At 41.5% G+C, this 23,081-nt stretch overlaps 1 protein-coding gene across 5 annotated transcripts in view; it reads right to left on the bottom strand.

Annotated features, from left to right (window-relative positions):
* RELCH (RAB11 binding and LisH domain, coiled-coil and HEAT repeat containing) overlaps nt 1-23,081 on the bottom strand; it is a 64,862-nt gene that overhangs the window by 21,494 nt on the left and 20,287 nt on the right. For 4 of the 5 annotated variants that reach the window (XR_013988912.1, XM_081014664.1, XM_081014663.1 and 1 more), the window contains 10 exons: nt 21,583-21,658; nt 20,962-21,057; nt 10,965-11,077; nt 6,088-6,178; nt 4,869-4,940; nt 4,119-4,259; nt 3,344-3,508; nt 1,989-2,136; nt 816-972; nt 148-271 (listed from right to left, as the gene is read on the bottom strand). Coding sequence is in view for 4 of the 5 variants with exons in the window: in XM_081014664.1 (XP_080870790.1) it covers nt 148-271; nt 816-972; nt 1,989-2,136; nt 3,344-3,508; nt 4,119-4,259; nt 4,869-4,940; nt 6,088-6,178; nt 10,965-11,077; nt 20,962-21,057; nt 21,583-21,658 (1,183 nt within the window). In the remaining variant the exon portion in view is untranslated. Of the gene's footprint in view, nt 1-147; nt 272-815; nt 973-1,988; nt 2,137-3,343; nt 3,509-4,118; nt 4,260-4,868; nt 4,941-6,087; nt 6,179-10,964; nt 11,078-15,370; nt 15,502-20,961; nt 21,058-21,582; nt 21,659-23,081 lie in introns of those variants that run through there. The other variant, XM_081014665.1, reaches the window with a different exon arrangement.

The following is a 23,081-nucleotide window of genomic DNA, read 5'->3' on the forward strand; positions in this document are numbered from 1 at the left end:
AAAGGTAAGCTAGATGCCTGTCAAGTGCTTTCCAGACCTTTAATCTGGCATGTGAGCAACTTTTTGATCCTAACATTCCATTAGAGATATGAAACACATAAATTGTTTCTATTCTGCATTATCCCATCCAGATGTGAATATGTTTACCTTTGTATTTGTGAAGATTTTCCCAAATGTTCTGCAAAGGCGCCAGAAAAATCTTGAGAATTCATGTACACAGGCTGTTGAGGCTACATTGATTTTGCCAACTATTTCTATAAGTTGCGGCAACCTGGAAAATCAGGTTAAAAATAAGTCACTTTTCAGATAATAGGTTTGTAATACTGTAAGCAAGCTGATCCTTTTTTCTGACAAGTCCAATATTTTGGGGAGCTTTGGCACAATACATTTAATAGTGCAAACATGAATCCTTCAGCATTCAGACCTGGGTGGCTCCCAACAGAATATTAAAAACACGATAAAACATCAAACATGAAAAACTTCTAAACAGGGCTGCCTTCAGATGTTTTCTAAAAGTCAGATAGTTATACTGAGAAGGCCCCCTGCCTGGTTCCCTGTAACCTCACTTCTCACACTGAAGGAACCGCAAGAAGGCCATCGGAGCTGGACTTCAGTGTCTCAGCTGAACAATGGGGGTGGTATAATTATTGATCTATATCATTTAAAGCAAAATTTCTAAAACAATGTATGCTGTCAGTAACTGCAAAATAGTAGCATTAAAGAAAAACGCTAAAGCTGATTAAAAACATTGGGTCCCCCTCACCACACAATTATTCAGAGGAATTAGCAAGTGAAACAAGTCAGAAGGAACTCACAGTTGATTGACAACCCACAGTAAGGTATCCCAGCCTGTGGTACCCTCGTGTTCCAACTGGTAATCATAAAGTTGTAATAGCACAGCCAATTGTTCACGGCTTCCAATTATAGTGGCTACATCCTGAAGAGGCGATGCAGGCCTTGGGAATCTAGTCACTGGCAGCAAATGACAAACCACCATGGTCAAAGTTTAACACTCCTTGTGCATTAACATAATGAAAATTGAGAAGCAATCGACATGCCTAACTATAGGCACTTTCACCTAATAAAGTAAGTAGGGAAAAGACCTACCCATAGTCCATTAAATCATAAGGTAAAAGATGATTTGGGGATTTAGTCCCAGAGATTCTACGAGAACTAAACCAATCTAAATCCTAATTCTGTGGCTCAACTCTTGATACCTAGGAAGTTATGCATCCTTACCTTCAAGATGCGGTTACTGTAATGTGCTGTACATGGATTTCCCTGTGAAGAGTTTTTAGAGGCTATAGCTAGTATACAAGTTGTTGGATCATTCTCTAATAAACTAGAATTCTAGAACTGGGATCCAGAACATGACACCCATGGGTTCCATAGCACCCTTCGGCAGCCCTTCCCCCATTGGCACCCTTTTCATTTTGTTCCCATGAGTTAGTCTTATCATTTTACCTGTTGGGAAAATTGTCTATATTTTGTTTCAGGGCGTGCAGGTGTTTTGCTTGGGGCTCGAGATTACCTATAATGTATGCAAAACAGCTATGAGCCTCAAGTCAGGGGATATATAAGGAGAAGGCATTATGACCACCACCTGCCAAATCAAGGGGTCTGATTCTGCCCTTTACTTCACCAGGAGAAGTACTGGGCCTTTACATGGGTTTTGCAGCTGGCAATGAATACATCAGAAATTGATAGGAATAAACCAATCTCCCTATAGATGCTACTCATCTAAAGTGTCAACAATGCTTCCTACATGTAGAATTATAAGTTTTCTTTTGTAGTAGTGAAAAAAAAGAGTTCGCATTTCAACGACTTCTTGAACCAGAAGTCTTCAAGCTACATGGAGAGCAAGCTTGCTGCACTGCATTCGCCTGCACAGCATTTCTATGGAATATTATTTTAAAGTTGATGTGAAATGAAAATAAATGTGACCCTATTTCAAAATAAACCCTCACAGAGAATGATCAAGAAGTTACCTTCAATCTGTGGAATTTCACCCTGAAGCTTAGCTTTGCTTGTAAAAGGTGCGTTCTGTAGCACTAGTGCAAAAAGCGAAGGAATCAAGGACTGCAAAGCAGAAAGATACATGTGCAGCTTGTGTTCATCAAGTCCATGCTCGCCTTCCTGAAATGCAAACAGGGAATCCAAGTGAAAATCTTGCTCCTTTGCTCTCAAGGTGCTTATCCATTCAAAATGAGCTTCTGAATAATTAAAAAGCCATTAATGAGAATCTATCAGAGAGAGACTAGAAAGGGGACGACAGATAAAGGCAAAGGGGTTTTGTATCAGGTTTTTCTCCAGAAACCCAACTATCGACCCGATGCATTCATGACACTTATAATCGTCTTTCTTGCAAGGTGGAACAAAAGGTCTCACGTGATCTCCCGGTTTGACTCTAGAGACCCAGAGAAGTTTAGATTCAGCAAGGTTGCCGCACCAATGTGCCTTCAGTTCAAACCATGACAAACTAAATGAAGCAAAACACTGTGGGCACAATTCAAGACAACGTTAACCACCTCAAATCTCAATGATCCTGGTAAGAATGATTCCAGTATGTACTTAACTCAGTCCATAGGAGCCAACTCCTAGGGGTTGTGGGGGCTTTGCCCCCCATAAAATATTTGAGGGGGCCGAACCCCCCCCCCAGTTGATGGGCATTGCCAATCAAACGGTGTGCATGCACCACATCATGTGATTATGTGGGGTGGGGCTTACCTGACCCACCTCACTTTTTAATTCAAGTCGGCACCCCTGACTCAGTTGGACTTTAAAGTGCTTAACTTTGGATTGTGCCTACTGTCATTTCTCATACAGCATCCCAGTTCTACTACAGACTCCTAATCTCACAGCAACTGGCATGAGTCAGAGAGAGAGAAGAATGAACTTCCAATGTGAAAATCTGAAAAAATGTCCTAGAAACGTGCAACGTATTCAGACTCTTCATACGAATACCAAGACAGCAGAGGGAAAAACACTTTCAAAAGTTTAAGAATTCCAGCATTTCTTTATAGATAGCAAAACATACAGCAAAAGACAGTCATCAGCAAGTAACCAGATGATCAAACTCTAGACATACATAGTAGCAGCAGCAGCAGCAGCAGCAGCAGCAAGTTAACACTGTAGATAAAATGCCCTTTAAAGGACATGGCAACATGAACATTATAAAAAAGTGATCTGCAGAATAGTCCAAACAACCAGTTGTGATGGTGTTGAATGTTACCGATTCTAATAAGTGGGGGGTGGGGGGAGATTAGAATATTTATATGAGCTGTATCTTTGCTTATTCAAGAGGCACAAAAAACAGTGAGTATGAGACACCTTTAATATTTACCCTGAGTAGTTTTTCAATTTTACTAAGCAATGTAGGTATAAGATGAGACTGCAAATTTCCTAGTTCTGTGGTCCAGGCAGCATAGGCAGGTAAAAACACTTGATGAGTTGCACCAACTACTCGTTCTGAGGGATCACCCAACGCTGAAAGTAGTAGTTCAAAACCCTGGTAAGAAAGAAACAGACTGTTTAGGAGAGTTATGTTTACTTTGCTTAAGCATTCCAGGCACCCTCAAGATAAGCAAGTGTCTATCTTGAATTTGATGAAAAGGCGCTTACAGTGGTTCAAGTTAATTCAAAAAGTTCCACAACTATTTGGAATAGATGCCGCAACACCATGGCAACGCCATTAGTGTCAGGGGGCTAAATTTGTTAAAGTTAAATGAGCATGCAGAAAAGTTAGGTGAACTATACAACTGGATAAGTCATTCAATACTTGCATAAGCAGCCAAGGTACCCATAGGTATTACAACTAAAAAATCACAGCAGATCTTTGAACACCAGTTCACAGTCAAAATAATGAAAATTCTTCAGTGATTTTACAGAATGTTCCCTCTCTCTTCTGCCAGCTTGCTCTTTTTTTTGCTAACACACGACAAGATATTTTCAGAGCCCAAAAGTTAGATCACATCTCAAAATGCTGATGATGTTAAAAATAGCCCAGGGTATTTTGGGGGGATTAGTTTGGTAAATACTTCCTGGTGATTTTTCAGACTTTGTTCATAATCACATGATCTAGCAACTGTCCTGTCATGTATTATTATCAGATACAATACCTGTTGGTATTTGTCCGGATCATCAATGTACCCCATGATGATACCAAGGCTTTTGATCACAGCTTCTCGCACCAAATCTGTCTTATCTTCCATCAACATCTGCTGTAACATGGAAAGTACCAACGAACTTCGAATCTCTTTCTGAAAGAGAAAATTAGTATTTGCTGGAATTACATTACATAAACCTGGAAACGTAAGACCAATAATATCATATACATCTATGCTATCTTTTACAGTTTATTATAAACAGAGTGATGGCAGCTAATCTTGATGGCAAAATAATCTGGTAGAATAAGCCATTTTAGGCCCAAACCTGCAAGAAATCCAATATATGCATTTAGAATGCATGGGGGGGGGGGGGACACATTGGTTGGGATTAGTTCTGCACATATTGTTTCCCAAGAGGCCACATTGCTTTGTTCTATGTGAACATTACCAATTGCTACAACTGAAGTAGTTGGCCAGGATCCAAAATGACTGGATGGATTCCTTTCCTTAGGTCTTTAGACTTCTTGTTCCAGACTAGCAGTCTAGGATGCCCTATGGCTAAACAATTTTTGAATAGGAGCTTCAAAAGCAGTTGGTGGTATGACATGGTGTTCTGCTGCTCCAAAACAAAAACATGGTGGGCCAGTAAAAACCAGGAAGAGGGGGACTGTACTAAGTGGCTCTTCAGAATCTGGCCATTGTTTTAACCTCTTCAATGAGTCTTAAATTTAGATACATATTAACTGCAAACAGAACACTTACAGGAAGATAAGGTGCTAATGCTCCACAGGACTCTGCCACTAACAGCCGTCTTTCTGGATATTTGTGATTGATCTGTAGGAAGGAAAAGTTACTCCTTTCATTTTTTTGCTTATAATTCCGTCCTGTATTTCTCTGTTTCAAAAGCCAGCATGTAAAGGATATGAGGCTGCTGCTATTTACTATGCCACCACAGGCTTCCATTCACAAACCATAGTCAGGATGCACAGTATGCCTTGAACCTGGAATTCTTATGTTTCCAGAAAGGAAACATAGCTTTGCTGCTAAGGTCTGGTGAAGAGATAGGGGCTACAAAGACATTAGACACTTTCACAACATCCCCATAAAGGGAAGAAGTCTAGGCCAGGCAGCAGATTTTATCAGCTCCTGAGAGGTGCGTCAATGGTCTGGCCAAACTGTTGGGGTCAGTCTAACTCCACTTTCCCAGAGACTATTCAGCACCCTGCAGGTCCTGAGCTAAGAGCTAAGAAGGAAGCCCAGGGCTAGCAACTTACGTTAATACAGGCAAATCCCCATTTACACATGTTTGATATGTATGCAACTGTTTATATGCACATTGCGCCAAACCTGGAAGTGACACAGACACGTCATAAAAGACATCACTAAAAGAGCAGAGTGGGGGCATAGCAAAGCAGGGGTAGAATGGGGGCAGGTTTTTTCAATTATGTGCAATTTCACGGATGCGCACAATGACCCATAACGCTACCCCTATGCAAACTGAGGGTTGCCTGTAGTCAGCATGGAAAGAACACAATTGATCTATATTTTATACCATTTATTTGTTTAGGATTTTAATACTATAAACCATTTTGGCTTTACAACTGGCAGAAAGGTGTTATATGCATGCAAAAAATAAATAATAAACTCCTATTAATAAAGCTTTGTCACTTGACCACTGCTAACCCTTAGGAGAATTTCACGGGTTAGCACAATACATGACTTAAGAACAGTTTCTTCTTCTGTTTACTTGAACTGGCACCTTCAGCCTCAGATCTTCCTAACCTACAGGTGAGATGCTCATGGATTGCCCACCCAGATTGCTCTTGGCTTTTGCTTTCCTTTACAATTACAATTCTTAGAAGTATATGCTATTTAATATATTGTAAACCACTGTTGACAAGACCACAGTTGCTGGTAAACTGCAGAAATTTTTTTTTGGCCCCGGTATCCCATGAAGTAAATAAAGATTATCTCCTATTACCTGCTCCCAACATTGTGGTAAAAGTTCTGCTTCTACACGTGTTGGTCCAACATGCCGAGCAAATGCTACACATCCAGTCAGAATCATTTGCCTATAAAATAAAAATCTTCAGCCTATTACATTGAAACATGCTTGTACAACAACCACACATATGCCTAAAAGGAGATATAATAGACTGAATGGTCTGCATAGAAAATGGCATCTGGAGTGCGCTGCGAGCAATTAGTTACTGACAATCACGTCACTGATGGTTCATTAAACACGACATTTTCCAAGTATGAAAATAATTTCCATGAAGCGAGAAGTGTTCACTTGCACTGCGTTTTGTACATGGTTGTGCTTAAACATCACTATCGGGCAGTCATTGGACATAAGTGCTTCCTGGTTAGAATTCTAGCAGCAATATTCACACAACACTTGGTAAGTGACCATGTAGAGGAGGAAAAATGTCTTGTAAGAAGTGGCCCTCAATTATAAAACTAGTCAACAAAGGTGAATGTAGATTATACAGATCAAGCAAACTAAGAGAAGCTAAATACAGTGGTACCTCGGGTTAAGTACTTAATTCGTTCCAGAGGTCCGTTCTTAACCTGAAACTGTACTTAACCTGAAGCACCACTTTAGCTAATGGGGCCTCCTGCTGCCGCTGTGCCGCCGGAGCACGAATTCTGTTCTCATCCTGAAGCAAAGTTCTTAACCTGAAGCACTATTTCTGGGTTAGCGGAGTCTGTAACCTGAAGCGTATGTAACCTGAAGTGTATGTAACCCGAGGTACCACTGTATTGCTTTTGTAGAGAGGCAGAAGCCTTAAAAAGTACACAAACTGACTGTTATAAAATCTCTAGGGGGGGAAAAAAATCAGTCCTTGAGAAGCCTAAATGATTTAATGAACATGTTCAATATCTGGAATTGTTGCTACAAAGACAAAGAAACTTTCAATGCAGAGTATAGCTAATCTTCTGCTTCCTTCTAGCAGATACAGCTATACCTGCTATTTTCCTATAATTAAATTTAAAAAGAATCCACAAAACACAGAACCTAACTACCATCCCATTAATATTAGGCAGGTGTCTTCACTTTACTGTTTTCAGCAGCTGCTAAAAACCCGTGTTTCCCCAAGCCTACCTAGGTAGGTAATTTTATTACACATGATTGTTTTTAAATTGCTTATTTATATTTTGATAACAGTTTAACTTTTTTTAAAAAAAGAATTAATTATTAGGGAGCAATCCTATAGAGCAATCCATCAGGACTAGCGGAGTTTAGAATCTCTGGCTAAGCCACGAGGTTCCCGGTACAGTTGGGCTATGCCAGTGTAATTCCTCATCCTTGTCTTAGCAGGAGACAGGCTGGAGTATCTGCCCCATCCTGGTTCAGCCAGGAGCCTGGTGTATCTTAAACTGGTTTATGTCCTGAAAAAGGGCTGTTCTGGAGTGGGAAACAAGGGATGGGGACTTAGGCTGCATCCTAAATGCACTCAGCATGATCACATAACCTCAAAACCGGACGGAATTTATGCCAGTTAAAAGGGTGTTGTAACTCAAACTCTTATTTAAAGGCGCAGCACAAAGGAGTATGGCTAAGGCTTATTTTATCCTTGCTTAACACCAGCTTCCAGTGCACAGGATTGTCCTGTCAGGCACAGGAGGATACTAGTCCTCTAATTTATTATTGTGTCATACTGCTTTAAAGATTAAGTTCTGACTGAAGAGTTTACAGATGGCTCTATACAGCAAAGCCAAGAAAACTGCTCAGAGTTTTCACTTTGACCATTCCTCAGTTAATTATTACAATCTCATGAGACCCAGCCTGCTGTTTCCAGACTTGGAGTATGAAGTTCTTAATGCATTTCTGAACCCAGGCTCCAATTTCAACTTGCAGAGTTGTTTCCAAACTCTGTGCAAGTCAAAGGCCATTCACGCAATGGGGCTTTCCTGTTGTTCACAGTGCACCCCCCCTGAGGCCCTAAAAAGACACCCCTGGGGTCACAAGACCGTCAAATCTGTATATATGGACATGTACTGTCAGCTTGTTTTCAATAATCAGTTAGGGAAGGAGCAGGCATGGGAGAGGTGAATGAGAATTTTGAATTGAGTTCACCTGATCCACACTTCCCAGACTGAAGTCCAGATTTGAACACGGGTCTTCCCCGGAACCTGGACTCCCCTAGATTCTCCTCCTACTTATGAGGTGTCAGAGGGCTGGCTCTCTTCTTTGTACAGCACATTGTGGCATATACAGTATTCAGCTCCTCCTGTGAGAGGCAGGTACAGATTGACGTCCTGTCACTCTCAGGGAAATTGTATGGAAAAAACATGGGAGGCAGCTTTGTATGTCTCTTAAAAAGTATTTTAAAGTGCTTTTAAAACGACTTTTGCAAATTGAAAATCTGTGCAGGTTCTAAGTATTTTTTCCTTTAAAATCTTCACAGGAATGGATTTATCAAGGAGTCAGAACCGTACCAGGCCTGAACAGACTTGTATGCCACTAGGAGAGAGGGGGGAAAGAGCGAGAATCAGATGTCAGCCTGCAGGGTTCCTTCTGCCATCCCCGTCACAGCCTTAAATGGCAAGAGAATCAGGCTTAGTTCTTAACCAATCCTGGTCTGTACCAATTCAGACTACAGTTGGGGGCTCACGTGGCTGAACAACCTCAAACCCTTTATTCAGTCTAAGACACTAAATCACTGAAGGGCAAAAATATTGAGGAGAGGAGGCACTTTTCTGAGCCTCAATGGTGACTGAAATCTTTGAAAATGAAAATGTTATCCTTGCCTGCGCTTCCCATCCTGCCTAAGGTTCTATTTTTTAACAGCCTGCATGCAAGCAACTTCTATCTGTTGGACTGTACAGATTTCACGAGGAATATTACCGTATTTTTTGCTCGATAACACGCACCCGACCATAACACGCATGTAGTTTTTAGAGGAGGAAAACAAGAAAAAAAATATTCTACACGAAACAGTGGATGTATGATTTTTGTGGTTCATGCTGTGGCCACAGACATGTGATCTGATGGTGAGTCTGGGGGTAGCCCAATGCAAAAATCCTGAGGATCCATATGGATCCATGTTCGTAACCACGTTTTTGCACCACTGCGGCCCCAGGCAACAGTGGGTGCGTGATTTTTTTGTGTGCAAACTGTAGCCATGGACATGCTATGAGATCTGATGGTGAATTTGGGGTGACCCAGTGCAAAAATCCTGAGGATCCATGTGGATCTGTGCTTTGTAACCACGTTTTAAGTGGGGAGGGAAGGAAAAGCACTCAAGGGACAAGGAGCACGCGTGGAGCAAGCTCTGCTTCTCTCCCTCCTCCCCCCCCCCTTAGCGAGCTGAAAAACTTTGCTGGAGGGACAGAGAGCCTGCTTGCTTTTTACTCGTGTAAGCGGCTCCTGTCCGGCAGGCTCCTTTAAAGCAAGCAGGTTCTGCTTCTCTCCCTCCCCCCCCCCCGCCCTTAGAGAGCTGAAAATCTTTCCTGCTATTTCCAGCAAAGCGGGAGGAGAGAGATACAGAGAGCCTGCTTGCTTTGACGGAGCCAACCGGACAGGAGCTGCTTACACTCATGTAAGCAGCTCCTCCCCTCTCCCGCTTTGCTCCTTTAAAGCAAGCAGGGTCTGCTTCTCCCCCCCCCCTTAGCGAGCTGAAAATCTTTCCTTCTATTTCCAGCAAAGCGGGAGAAGAGCTGCTGAGTGGGGATGAGAGAGATACAGAGAGCCTGCTTGCTTTAAAGGAGCCAACCGGACAGGAGCTGCTTACACTCGTGTAAGCAGCTCCCCTCCCCTCCCGCTTTGCTCCTTTAAAGAAGCAGGCACTCTGTCCCTCTCTCCTCCCCATTCAGCGGCTCTTCTCCCACTGGAAACCACGGAGGAAGGAAGCATTCGCTCCGTAACACGCACAGACATTTCCCCTTACTTTCTAGGAGGAAAAAAATGCGTGTAATGGAGCGAAAACTACGGTACGTTGTCACTCTGGCCTAGAAGCAAAATCTCTATTCCACCCGTGGGAATTTCCCTAAGCCACGCTTTTGCTCTGAACCTTCCTCAAGTGTTTATGCCTGGCTAGAATGTGTACTTCGATGCTTCGCTGCACGTAAAGAGGTGTGTTCAGAAACCTGACTTTTGAAGGCTAGAAGGTAGCCTACCATACATCCATTGCTCCTCTAGTTTAGAAAGGCTCCCCACCTCTGTTGTAACAGAACAGGCAATGTATAAGTGAATGACTGCTGACTGCTAATAATAATAATACAGTGGTACCTCGGGTTACATACGCTTCAGGTTACAGACGCTTCAGGTGACAGATTCCGCTAACCCAGAAATAGTACCTCAGGTTAAGAACTTTGCTTCAGGATGAGAACAGAAATCGCGTGGCAGCGGGAGGCCCCATTAGCTAAAGTGGTGCTTCAGGTTAAGAACAGTTTCAGGTTAAGAACGGACCTCCAGAATGAATTAAGTTCTTCAACCTGAGGTACCACTGTAATAAATAATAATAATAATAATAATAATAATAATAATAATAATAATAAATGGCAATCTTCACAGAACTTTAGCCTAATGGTTGCCATCAATTTGAGTTGAATTAATTTTAATGAAATGATTTTAGAATGTTGTATTATTTTATTGTTGTTAGCCGCCCTGAGCCCGGCTTCGGCTGGAGAGGGCGGGATATAAATAAAATTTAATAATAATAATAATAATAACAATAATAATAATAATAATTTATTTATACCCCGCCCATCTGGCTGGGTTTCCCCAACCATTCTGGGCGGCTGCCCAGAGATACTATGTTCCTATTTTACTAAAAGCCTGCAACAAGAAAAGTAGTTAATAGCCTTCAAATTTCAAAAAAGAAAAGTGTTTCCCACACATCAAAGACACACCTTTGCTCATCATCTGGCCTTTTGATCAAGTTGAACAATATGTGTAGGAGCTGATCTCTCTCTTTGGGTTCAGGATGGAGGCAAGCTGTACACAGTATGAGGGGTATCAGTTCCTAAAGGTGCGAGTGGGAGGGAAAGGTGAAAAGCTATCAAACAACGGTCTTTAAAAAAGGCCTAGAAAACATTTAAAACCATAAAGTAAAATAAGATCTAGTTAATCTACGACCAGCATGAGCACAATTAGCTTGCATATTGATTTCTCATAGAATCACAAGTTGTAAAATAACACATGTTCTGTTTACAGGTTCTAATAGCACCAATAAGACTGTGCTACAAATGCTTATGTTTATTATCGATATGTTTCCTTACTGAAGTTGAAGAAAAGAAATTGGTTTAGTTTTTTGTTGTTTTTTTTAAAAAACACAAACGAAAGATGAGGCTAAGCAAACACAGAAAAAAATATTTGGTGTTACGCACTGACTGCCAGAAAGTAACTTCAATCCAATTATTCCAGGCCTATCATGGAATACCGTGTGAACCTAGGCTGCTCCATGAATTAAGCTGATGTCCCCAGAGCAAATAGGATAGTCCCTACTAGTTCCCATAGAGAGTGAATGTACACACACACACACACACACACACACACTTTCTACCTACCTATCCCTATAAACACAAACGTTTTACATATTATACACACATACGCACACTATTTAAAGAAAGTTAGTGAGATGACATGACTCAAATGCTTTGAACTATCCACTGATAGCTGCCACACATTTTCCATAACACAATTATGCCAGTTTAACAGGTTTAGTTTGCTCTACAACCTACTAAGACCAGGGACGTAGGTGGCGCTGTGGTGTAAACCACTGAGCCTTGGGCTTGCCAATCAGAAGGTTGGCGGTTCGAATCCCCTTGAGCTCCCATTGTTCGGCCCCAGCTCCTGCCAACCTAGCAGTCTGAAAGCACATCAAAATGCAAGTAGATAAATAGGTACCGCTCTGGTGGGAAGGTAAATGGCGTTTCCGTGCGCTGCTCTGGTTTTGCCAGAAGCGGCTTAGTCATGCTGGCCACATGACCCGGAAAAACTGTCTGCGGATGAACGTCAGCTCCCTCGGCCAGTAAAGCGAGATGAGTGCCGCAACCCCAGAGCCGTTTGCGACTGGACTTAGCGGTCAGGGGTCCTTTACCTTTACTTTTTTTACTACTAAAACCAGAATTCTGAGGTTCCGGGCAATTCATATCTGTGCACATTCTGCCCACAAAAGCAACAAAGTAAGTGCAAAGATTACGCAGATTTTCCTAGTTCCTGATCGTTTTTCCTGCAATGTATCTAAACATTCGGCATCTGCAGCTGGAGGACTACAGTAGCTTTGCACTAGCTTTTACACTTAATTGAAACTGAACTGTGGCCTGGTCTTGAAATAAAATGTAAGCAGCTGTAACTTTTCTTTCCAGGCACACGTCCCAAATCTTTACAATGGAAGATTTTGTGAACCAATTTTAATTCCATGTCTTATTGGTAAAATGAAAAGAGAAAGAACCACCAACAATACTTCAGAAATACAAAAAGGTGACTCACACTAAACTTGGAAAATGTACAACAATTTATTATAATGTTTTATTTTCCTCGTCAGCAATTCTGGGTTGACACTCATCTATGGTTGTTGCTGTTTTTATGCCATGGCACCATTCATCCCAAACCAACTAATTACGTTTTTTACTCTTTTTGATAGTTACCGCTATGCTAGGTATGACATACAAAGGCTAATCTTATCAGTAGGTTACCTTTTGCTTCAGTATTCTGACTGTTCCAAACTGTGTTATAAATGGGATTTTCACTAACAAAATGGGGAGTCACTGGCGTCTTAAGGGAAGCCCAATTATTGAGCAGGGGGGAAGGGAGAGAAAGAGAAAGAGAGAATCTGTCCTGCCTCAATAGCTGTATGTATACATTGGGTTAAGCCTAAAGAACCGGGTAATTTTTATAGAATTTTTCAAGGCAGTCTGAGCCTTGATACAAAATGCTTGCCCGTGTTATTGCATTCTTCCTAAGATATCTGGGCTCTGAAGGACAAACCAAAAATGGAGCAGCTGCAAACAAGTGAAGTGAAGACAATCGAAGAATGGATAATATAGTTTAAGAGAGCTAAGAAAGCTTTAAAAATAAGCCAAAACGAACAAGGTCACCCTCCACCCTCTTAGGTTTGGCCAGATAAAACACACAATTATTTTACACATAGATTTGGAGAGCCAGGAAGAAGCTATGACGGATAATATAAGAACAGAGAATTGTGATGATGACTTTCGCACTAAAAAAACAGCAAGTAGATTTTTGGTGAACTATGAAGGCTTCATTGCATAAAAGAACATAAAATATGGATATTTTGGAACACATTTAAATATGAATGAGCGGCGTCAGGAAAGGCCTGCTATGCAAAGCGAGTTCTATCTAGATGTGAGAAAGGTGACAGGATGTACACAATATCAGTATTAGATACAAGGTTGATGAGTTTTGTACTTATGCTCAAGTTCTGACTGACATTCAAATTTAATTGATCCATACGGTTTTTTTTAATTGAAATTTTGAATGCCTGCTGATGTTGATAAAGGGAACATAGCAATACTTAAGTCACTGGCTTTAATGTATTTTAGCTTTGCCTGTTATTATCATTTTACATAGCTCAAATATTTAACTTCCTGTACAAGGGGTAAGGTAATGGGTGGCGAGGAGGACACCAAGGAGAAGTAGCAAATTTTAAAATATAAATAAAAAGTTGATCAAGTGGGGAAATATTGATCAACCATATATTCCTGATAAATGATGAAAAAGACGAACATTGAAACTAAATTAATTGTAAAAACAAAGCAACTACATTATTTATTATTATTTGCCTCACATTATTGATTTTCTAGGTGACAGGCACATGAACATGCAGGAAAAAACACTTAAAGGGAGAAAACCATTCTAAGAAGCTGGCAATGATTTGCTATACCTCTATCATTTACCTTCTATCTTTTAAAATGTATCATTTAACCTTCTCTTTTATAGACCGAATGCTGTGGAACTTGCACCTGAGAAAACATGGACAACACTGCATACCATTTTAATGTACAATCAGGAGGATACGAGTATTTATTTCAATGCATTATTTTAAAGCGGTATGCCCAGGGCATACTTTATGAAATATTCTTTGAGTTGGGAGAATATCTGAAACTGAAGCTGCATGTTAAAATGCATATGGTAGCAGTGCCTAATAATAATAATAATAATGTGAAGGTGGAGGTGTAAAGTCGTTCAGAGTAGAACAGAAGTAAGTGCCAGTGAACCAGAAGCTATAATGCATTAAAAGGAAACTGGAGGTACTGCAGGTAGAAAAGATTTTGAATCTGTTAATTTCTGCAAGAATATCAATCATTCTGAAGGTATCACCTTTTAACAATTGGTTATTTAAAGTTTGTCACACAATGGTATTAATAAAAGTGATTTCTTGAATAAGATTTGAGGATAGCTCAGGTATATTCATTTATTTATGGAATGTATTTATATGCTACTGGAAGTTGCAACTTGTATACCACACTTCTACTTAAGAACGCAAAAGCAACTGGTAATTCATCATGTATGAAGATGCCTGTTAAAAAACTAATAAATCCAATTGTGGCATCAGATGCCCTTATCCGAGGCAGCTTTTGGATGCTAGCCTGCATCATGCCAGGGCTTATTATAAACTAGCATTCAGTTTCTGGCAAGTCATTTGTAATTTATGTGTCAGCCAAGAGCTTCCTACAAGGATATTTAATGTTACTGTCCAATCATTTTGAATGGGCATTGAAAAGTGTGGGGGTTTTTTAAGCATGCTGAGTAAAAAACAAACGCTAAACAGTTTTACTGATGAATCCAACAAAAGAGTCTATTTTGATGGTTAATCACTGGCACATTGTTAAAATATTCAGCACAACAGAAGCTGCAAATGATTGCTCAAGTTTCACTACAGGATCTAAAGAGCTATTTTAGGCGCATCCATTTTGAATTTTTTTCTTCGTGACCAGCAAATCTCCTTTCCACAAACTTCTTCTGAAAGTTTTCATTGCTTTCAAAAACTATTCATGTGACATGGGGGCTGATGTTTAGTATACAAAAACAAATCCTAATTGAGTATGTGGAACTATGTATATGCATGTATATGCTGTAAAGGAATTTTTTTTTTTAATCAACACTTTAAAAAATTGAAAATCGGAAGCTTTTGAAAATGAGTTTGAGTCCCTCTTCACTCAAAAGTTTAAAGAGGATGACTGAATGAGAGTGGTCAATCTATACCTAGGTATCAGCTTACTATTCTTTGCAAGGTTGTTTCATTTGATCCAAATTGGTAGATATGGAGCGGATACAAGGCTATTGCTTTTACCTTGCAGAAAGCTGGAAATTGTATCAGATGGAATTAGCTGTGTGTCCACGTCCGTGGGTCATATTCTTTCATGTATACTATGGGATTGGAGCGTTCTCTGCATCGCTGCATCTGTGCTTCTAAACTTCCTTCTATCAATGGGAGTGGAGAGACAATGAGAAATCTTCTTGAGCAGATATGTCCTACTGCATGTTCCATGTATTGTTAATGAAAGGGAGAGAAGAGGGAGGACAGTTGGAGGGGGACAAGGGTATTTCTCGAGTGCAGAAGGTATGGAGCAAGAGCGTAATACAGACTACCTACACTACATGAGGCGGGAGGCGGGTGGCATTGTGGGTTAAACCACAGAGCCTAGGACTTGCCGATCAGAAGGTCGGCGGTTTGAATCCCTGTGATGGGATGAGCTCCCGTTGCTCAGTCCCTGCTCCTGCCAACCTAGCAGTTCAAAAGCACGTCAAAAGTGCAAGTAGCTAAATAGGTACCGCTCCAGCGGGAAGGTAAACGGCGTTTCCGTGCGCTGCTCTGGTTCACCAGAAGTGGCTCAGTCATGCTGGCCACATGACCCGGAAGCTGTACGCCAGCTCCCTCGGCCAATAAAGCGAGATGAGCGCTGCAACCCCAGAGTCGGTCACGACTGGACCTAATGGTCAGGGGTCCCTTTACCTTTACACTACATGTAGACTGAACAAAAGGCTTTAAGTAAATAATAATCCTTCCAAGAAAGAGATAGCATATAGCTGAACTAAGTGTGTTGCACTCCTAGGCAGCCTTACCTGGAAGCAGTTCTCAGCGGCTTGCTTAGGCTGGAAAATGCAAGACTGCCGATCTGCTAAGAAGGATACGGATTGAGTCCTTTGGGATTTTAGGTCTAAAGATCTGGCTGGAGGTTTATTCATGAAGCTGGAATGTCTGAAGTTCATGTGCATAATAAGTACTTTAACAGAATTTCTATTTAAAATATGTATGAAACTCCGATAGTAACGGGCGCATTCTGCGATAGGGAGTTTTACTATTGCAAGCATTTTCTGAGCTCTTGTCGCCGTACACTGCGCCTAAGATTTCAATTCAAATTGGCACTGCTGGAGCTGAGGGTGGCAGCGGCGGAACTGCTCCCTGCCAGCCCCACGTTAAAGAGATCGCTGAAGCTGAACTTCAAAGAGAGCCGCGTCTCAGCTGGCTTCCTGCCTGCCTGGTCTGTAAGGGGAGGGTGGGTGAGGGCGAAGGGCGGCGAGGCTGCAGAAATCCCCCTGCCAGACCCTGTGCCGCTGTGGATGCTGCCCAGGCACTGCTTGGGGCTGTTGCCCGTAGCCCCATCGGTGCTGCAAATGCAGAGCTGCTTGTAGCTCCAAACAACCCTGCAGACCCAAACAACCCTCTCACTCCACAGGGCAGCAGCAGGAGTGATCTTGATGCCACCGCCTTCTCTTCCTCCTATTCTCCCTCCCTCTGTTAGGCGAAGCTTCCCCTCTCCCCATCCCTCTACATGGCTGGGTGGGGAAGCGAAACCTCACCTCAGTGAAGCTTCCCCTTTAGGGAAGGGGAAGAAAGGGAGGCTTTGCCCGACAGAAGGAGGGAGAATAGGAGGAGGAGAAGGTGGTGGCAGCAGCAGGATCACTCCTGCCGCTGCCTCGGGAAGCGAGAGGGTCGCGGGTGGTTTTGCAGCCACACCGCCGCCGAAGTTGTTTAAGAAGTTGGAGCAGCACAACGAACAGCTCCGCATTTGTGGCCCCCAGCCTCCCGCTGTCCCCTGCCACTGCCAGGAGCAGCCCTAGATGCGCCTCCTTTGGTGCCGCAAGAGCCAGGAGATCTGTCAGGCAACGCGGCACAAATGCGACAAGGAATTGTGTTTCAGCGCCCCACAACCCAGGTTTCAGGCGCTATGTAGCACCTTGCTTTTCTTTCCCAGTTTCTTGGAAAAAAGAATGAAATAAATAACTCTGATAACATAAAAACTATAGGTTTCAAATGGTCAAGAAAAGAGGCTTTAATTTAAGTGTCACACTTGACTTTAAGGGACGCGGGTGGCGCTGTGGGTTAAACCACAGAGTCTAGGACTTGCCGATCAGAAGGTTGGCGGTTCGAATCCCCGCGACGGGGTGAGCTCCCGTTGCTCGGTCCCTGCTTCTGCCAACCTAGCAGTTTGAAAGCACCTCAAAGTGCAAGTAGATAAATAGGTACCGCTCCGGCGGGAAGGTAAATGGCATTTCCATGCACTGCTCTGGTTCGCCAGAAGCGGCTTAGTCATGCTGGCCACATGACCTGGAAGCTGTACGCCCGCTCCCTTGGCCAATAAAGCAATATGAGCGCCGCAACCCCAGAGTTGGCCACGACTGGACCTAATGGTCGGGGGTCCCTTTACCTTTACTTGACTTTACTGGGAAAGAATACAATGTTTCCCAAAGGAATGAAGCGTGCTTCTTCTTTAAGCTTTACCTCAAGTACATTGTCTATTATGCGATGAAGTCTTCCTTGGCCATACCTACAATCTTCTCATTTGCCTCTGTTTCCTCAGGTTCTCTAACTACAACACACTGCAAAATTCCTAGCCAGAAGAACTAATAATTCCCCAATCCACTTTGCTCTAAAGGGGAAACATGAATAATCTAGGGGTGTTTCCTTTTCTTCCACAATGCTGCTCACGTGCCAGAAGATAATGGCCCAAACCACCAAAACAGGTTTTCTGATACGGTATCGACAAATCCAAGATTGCACCTAGATGGACCATTCAATTTAGTAAAGCACCCGTCTGAACAACTTATTAAATAACTATTTACGCCAAGCTGTAACACTTTAACTATTCTTTGGTCTGGGTCACACATCATGAACCATGGCTTAGTGTGAATGTGAGGTTTCTTTCTGGGAAAGGAGATCACAGCTGCTTTGCTCCTTTCTGATTGTTTTGCTGCTGCGCTGAGCTAAGTCACAGTTCAGCTTAGTATGTCATCTGAACCTGGGCTCACAGTTTAGCTGTCCTGGAAAACCACAACCATACAGTATTGGACAAATCTTGGTTGCAGCTCATGGTTCGTCTGGAGAGAGCTAAACCCAGGTTCAGACAACGTGGGAGTCCATGTCTTTGCCTTAAGCCATTGCCTTAAAGTCCTATTGAATTCACAGAACTAGTTCCATGCTACTTTTGCTCCCTGTGACCAGATCCCTGTAAATATATTGATCTATACCATTAATAATATAATTCTGCTTCTCATGAAATCAGAACAACCTAACATGTATTGTCATATTATTCATATTCTGTTGAACTTTGAAGTAGTACACCCATGTGGTATGTTTTGAAATGGGTACTACATTGCAATAAACTCAACATTGCTCTGACTTTCTCGGGCATGTAACTAATCCGGGAAAAGTAAACATTAAGAACCTAGTTATTCAATCGTTCACTCACATAATGTACACATGTTTATATACACAACAATTAGTATTGGAGTGTAATATAAAAACAGAAGGTGTATTATTTGTTGAAATTATGCCAAATGAGGGAAACTGAAATAAAAATATGGGCCTCATGTTTGTGCACAAGTAGGCTCCAACACAAACCATTAGTATTTCTTTTCTTCTAAATTCAGCATTTTGCCAAATATATTTTACTTTTTTTTAAAAAAAAAGTTTACATGCAAGCACAAGGTTCTAATGTAACACATTTCATATCTAAAACATAGATAGTAACTTGAATGAATGTTTATGTAGTTATTATTATTTCCACAAATTTTGCAAGGGAAAAGTAAGCAGGAGGTAGGCTGCAGAAATCTTACACTAACTCCAAGTGTAACTAGGAGCTGCAAAGAGAAGCTCAGGTAGCACCCCGCCAAGCCAAACGGCAAGAGTCAGAAATTAGTAACTGATCCTGGAACACATCTTATACAGTTGTTTTTCTATCACAACTTAAACAGAATCATTAGTTTAGTCCATAAGGTATACAGTTTATAGACTTAAATGCTGCATGCAATTGTAGAATTTCAATGTATCTAATGAAAAGTTTATAGACACATGGAGGTTGCTAAGTCATTGTAACGGAGGGATCAGTACACATTTCTTGACTTGGTTGCCTTTTCATACAGCCCCCAAGGGCTAAAATGCCAATCGCATGACTATTTCTCTAGATTAATAGGTAAAGCCAAGCTGGCTGGAAAAGCAGTTCCTAACCAAAAACAAAACACACACAACTGCCTCGTCTTCAGCTCATGTCATTCTTTATAATATGCATTAGAAAGTTCTGTCAATAAGGGCCAAATCCCAGACCACTAAAAGTACCTACAAGAAGAATCATCCTGTTAGTATGATGTGACTCACATCACGGCAGGTACGGTGAACCTGCTCCCCACCAGGTGTTGGACTCTAACTTCCATCAACCCTGATCATAGGCCATGCTGGCTGGGGATGATGGGAACTGGAGTCCCATAACATCTGGAAGGCACCAGGTTTCCTATCCCTGCATTATAATCTACATTGTAAAAGTGACAGCATATCAACCCTTGACTCCCAAGCACTGGAAGTGCCTTGCCCAATGGAGGAAAGGCACAATGCCTAGCTTTCTAGAAGTGGCGTTGCTGCTGCTTACCAGGAGGGAAAAGGGTGAGGCAGCCTGCTTGTTGACAGTAGACCAGACTGGTTCTGCTGTTGCGCTCAGATTGTACCAGCTTCTCTGATTCCTACCACCCAGTAAGCAGCAGTGTCTCCACGGCCGGGAAGTTTATGTTGCAGCTCTGTCCTGCTGGGTGAGTTGCTTCTGCCAAACGCTATTCAATTCTAAGGACATTCTTCTTGTAAAAGTTGTATAGGCACAACAATATTTGTAGCTCTATTTGCTTTTTACCAGCATATATTCTGCTTTACAAGAAATAAAGCTATATAACTTACTTCCCTTACAAGGGACTCCTAATGTTTGGCTCTTTTCGCAATGAATTCTAGTGCAGAAGTATTCCCCCTTCCCCTTGAAATCTGCTGTGGTCCAGATGTTCAGTGCCAGATGAATCAAGCGACTGGGGAGCATCTTTTAATCTTTGCCTTCTTTCCACCCCCTGGACCTCTTATGCCTGTCGCTGGGAGCCAACAGTTGCAAGCCATGTCAATGGTAACTTGGATAAAGAATTCCTATCTAGTTAGGGACTAACGTCCTGATTGTTTTACTGTATTTTAAACATATTGTAAGCTGCCTTGAGAACCTCTGTTAATTATATATGTATTGTTTTAAATTATACATATATAATTCTCATCGATGTTAAGAGGCTAATTCACCCCAATTCAATATTATAACTCTGCTTTGACACACAGAAGCACTAGAAGTGGGTTTAGCTAACACAAGTAAGCAAACTGAAGGGCAAAACAGATGGACTCACAATAACAGCCCTGCAGAGTGCCATCAAGGATCTTAAGCAAAAGGACAAAGAGTAGGATATCATGCTGTTTTGCTAAACTCACCTGGCAGAGGTGCACAACCATTCTCTAGGAGCAGAGATGCATGCACAAAAGTAATAAGATGATTGCAAGTAATCGACTTCAACATAATAAACACTACTAACTTCTCAATAAACAGAAATGTTGCATAAAATTGAAATAAAAATGTCTGGACTTCTCACCTCTCGCTTTGCAAGCAGGACATTAGGAACGATATGCGGCAAGCAACGTCCAAGCATCAGCATGACGCTTTTTTCACTATCAGCAATTCGGGACACCTGGAAGTGCAATTTTGATTTAAAAGAGAAAGAAAAAGAAATAATATGCTGCAACGGCATTTATGCAATTCTTAAGGTAAATTAAGAAATCAGTCATGTCTTGTTTTCCGTCCCAGAAACGGCATTTATGCAATTCTTAAGGTAAATTAAGAAATCAGTCATGTCTTGTTTTCCGTCCCAGAAATCAGCACACAACAGGATACTGGGTTGACATGCTCATTTTAAACGTCTTGAAACCAAAAGACACAAAAGTTATCTGTGTAGGCTAACACATGAGGAGCAGTATAACTCCATCTGAGTAATACAACTGGAGCCACCCCCATTTCAACAATGGCACTTGTTGAGGTTACTGGGTGTGTCTGCCAAAGCTAATAACCAGTCCAAAGATTCTAAAATCTCCTCTATGGAGCTACATAAGCAACGGGCCAGAAGTCTGCTGGAGTATTAAAAATTCAGCAATATGGTCTCCTCAGCCTGGATGTTACAACTCATCAAGATTTAACATTTTCCAAAAAGGACATATACCTCTGATCCCAAACGGCTCTCTGCTGACATTTGACAGAAAGACAGCAATGCTTGATGGAACGCATGTGACAGCTTCCTGCAGTAGTTGGGGCGTGGGGAGAAATAGAAGACAGTTGGATAACTGATATTAGTAGCATGCCTCTTTGACTCACAACTGACAGCTACAGAACACAGTGTGTGTGTGTGTGTGTGTGTGTGCGCGCGCGCGTGTGTGCGCTGCTAGAATTCTAAACTGCTTTACAGATTAGCCAAAAACCTCTCAAATGCTACTCCTACACTATCATACAGATTATATTACTCGACTGAGAAAACTAGTTTCCACGAGAAACCAAAAGCTTGCCCACTGATGTGAACAGATTTTTAAAATACAAAACAGCAACAACATTTCAGTTTTATCTATTTCTTGATTATTTCATTTACATCCCAACTTTCCTCCAAGGAGCTCAAGGTGGCATACACGGCTCCTTTCCTTTCCCATTTTATCCTCACAACAACAACAACAACAACAACGAGAAGTACACTAAGCTTGGACAAGTTACCAAGAAGGAAAATGTAATTAACAACTGCTATCTTTTGAGTTACCTGTCTTGTTTATAAATTTCATATTGCGCTTTTCTTCTTACAGTGCAACCCACCCCAACTTACAAAGGCATTTTACCGGGGGAAGGGAGCGCTACACATGTCTGTTGAAAAGATGAAAGCTATGTTTCTCAATGCAACAGAACGTTCCAAAATGGAAACAAGAACCATTCGTAATTTATGTAAACTAGGATTAAGATTCAAATGGATTTTACTAAAATGCCACCCTAATTATGCTTGCATGTAATGTGCTGGGGAGGGGGGAAGAATCAAAATCAATATGGTCCATCAAAATCCTCAGATCTTACAATGTTGGATAGAAATGGTTATCTGCCTACTACAAACCAAATGGGGAAACTGACTTTGGTAATATTATGAGCCAATTATATTTCAGTCTTTTGATACAAATGTAGCAATTTTCAAATTTGGGTTTTTACAAAGAGCGTTCAGGAAGCAGTCCTGATTTCAAGGAGGTATCTCAAATTGCTTATGAGTAAATTATTCATTTCAAAAAGAAAGCTCATTATCAAGTCCCACTTAAAGTATATTCAACACTATTATTTTGAGGCTCAGGGTGAGAAACACATATTACGAAGTCTTTTAAAAATGCTATACATGAACATTACCAGTAAGGCATGAAAACCTATGGTGTGACTGCACATTTTCTTGAGATAAAAGATGAGCACCAGTATCTATAAGCTCATGATGTTATATGGACTAGATCACTGGTATAACTGGTGGGTCACGACCCACTAGCGGGTCATCGCCTGATCCCAAGGGGGTCACAACAGGAGCACCATCACCATGCAAATATATGGTAAAAGACTTAAGAACTGGATCCCCCAATGCATGTTTGGGTTAAACGTGGATCCTGGGTCTGAAAAGGTCTGAAGCTACCTGGCCAAGATGAAAGAACAAAA

Source organism: Podarcis pityusensis (assembly GCF_964106645.2).
Source record: "Podarcis pityusensis genome assembly, chromosome: 7".
In the NCBI taxonomy this organism is placed as follows: domain Eukaryota; kingdom Metazoa; phylum Chordata; class Lepidosauria; order Squamata; family Lacertidae; genus Podarcis; species Podarcis pityusensis.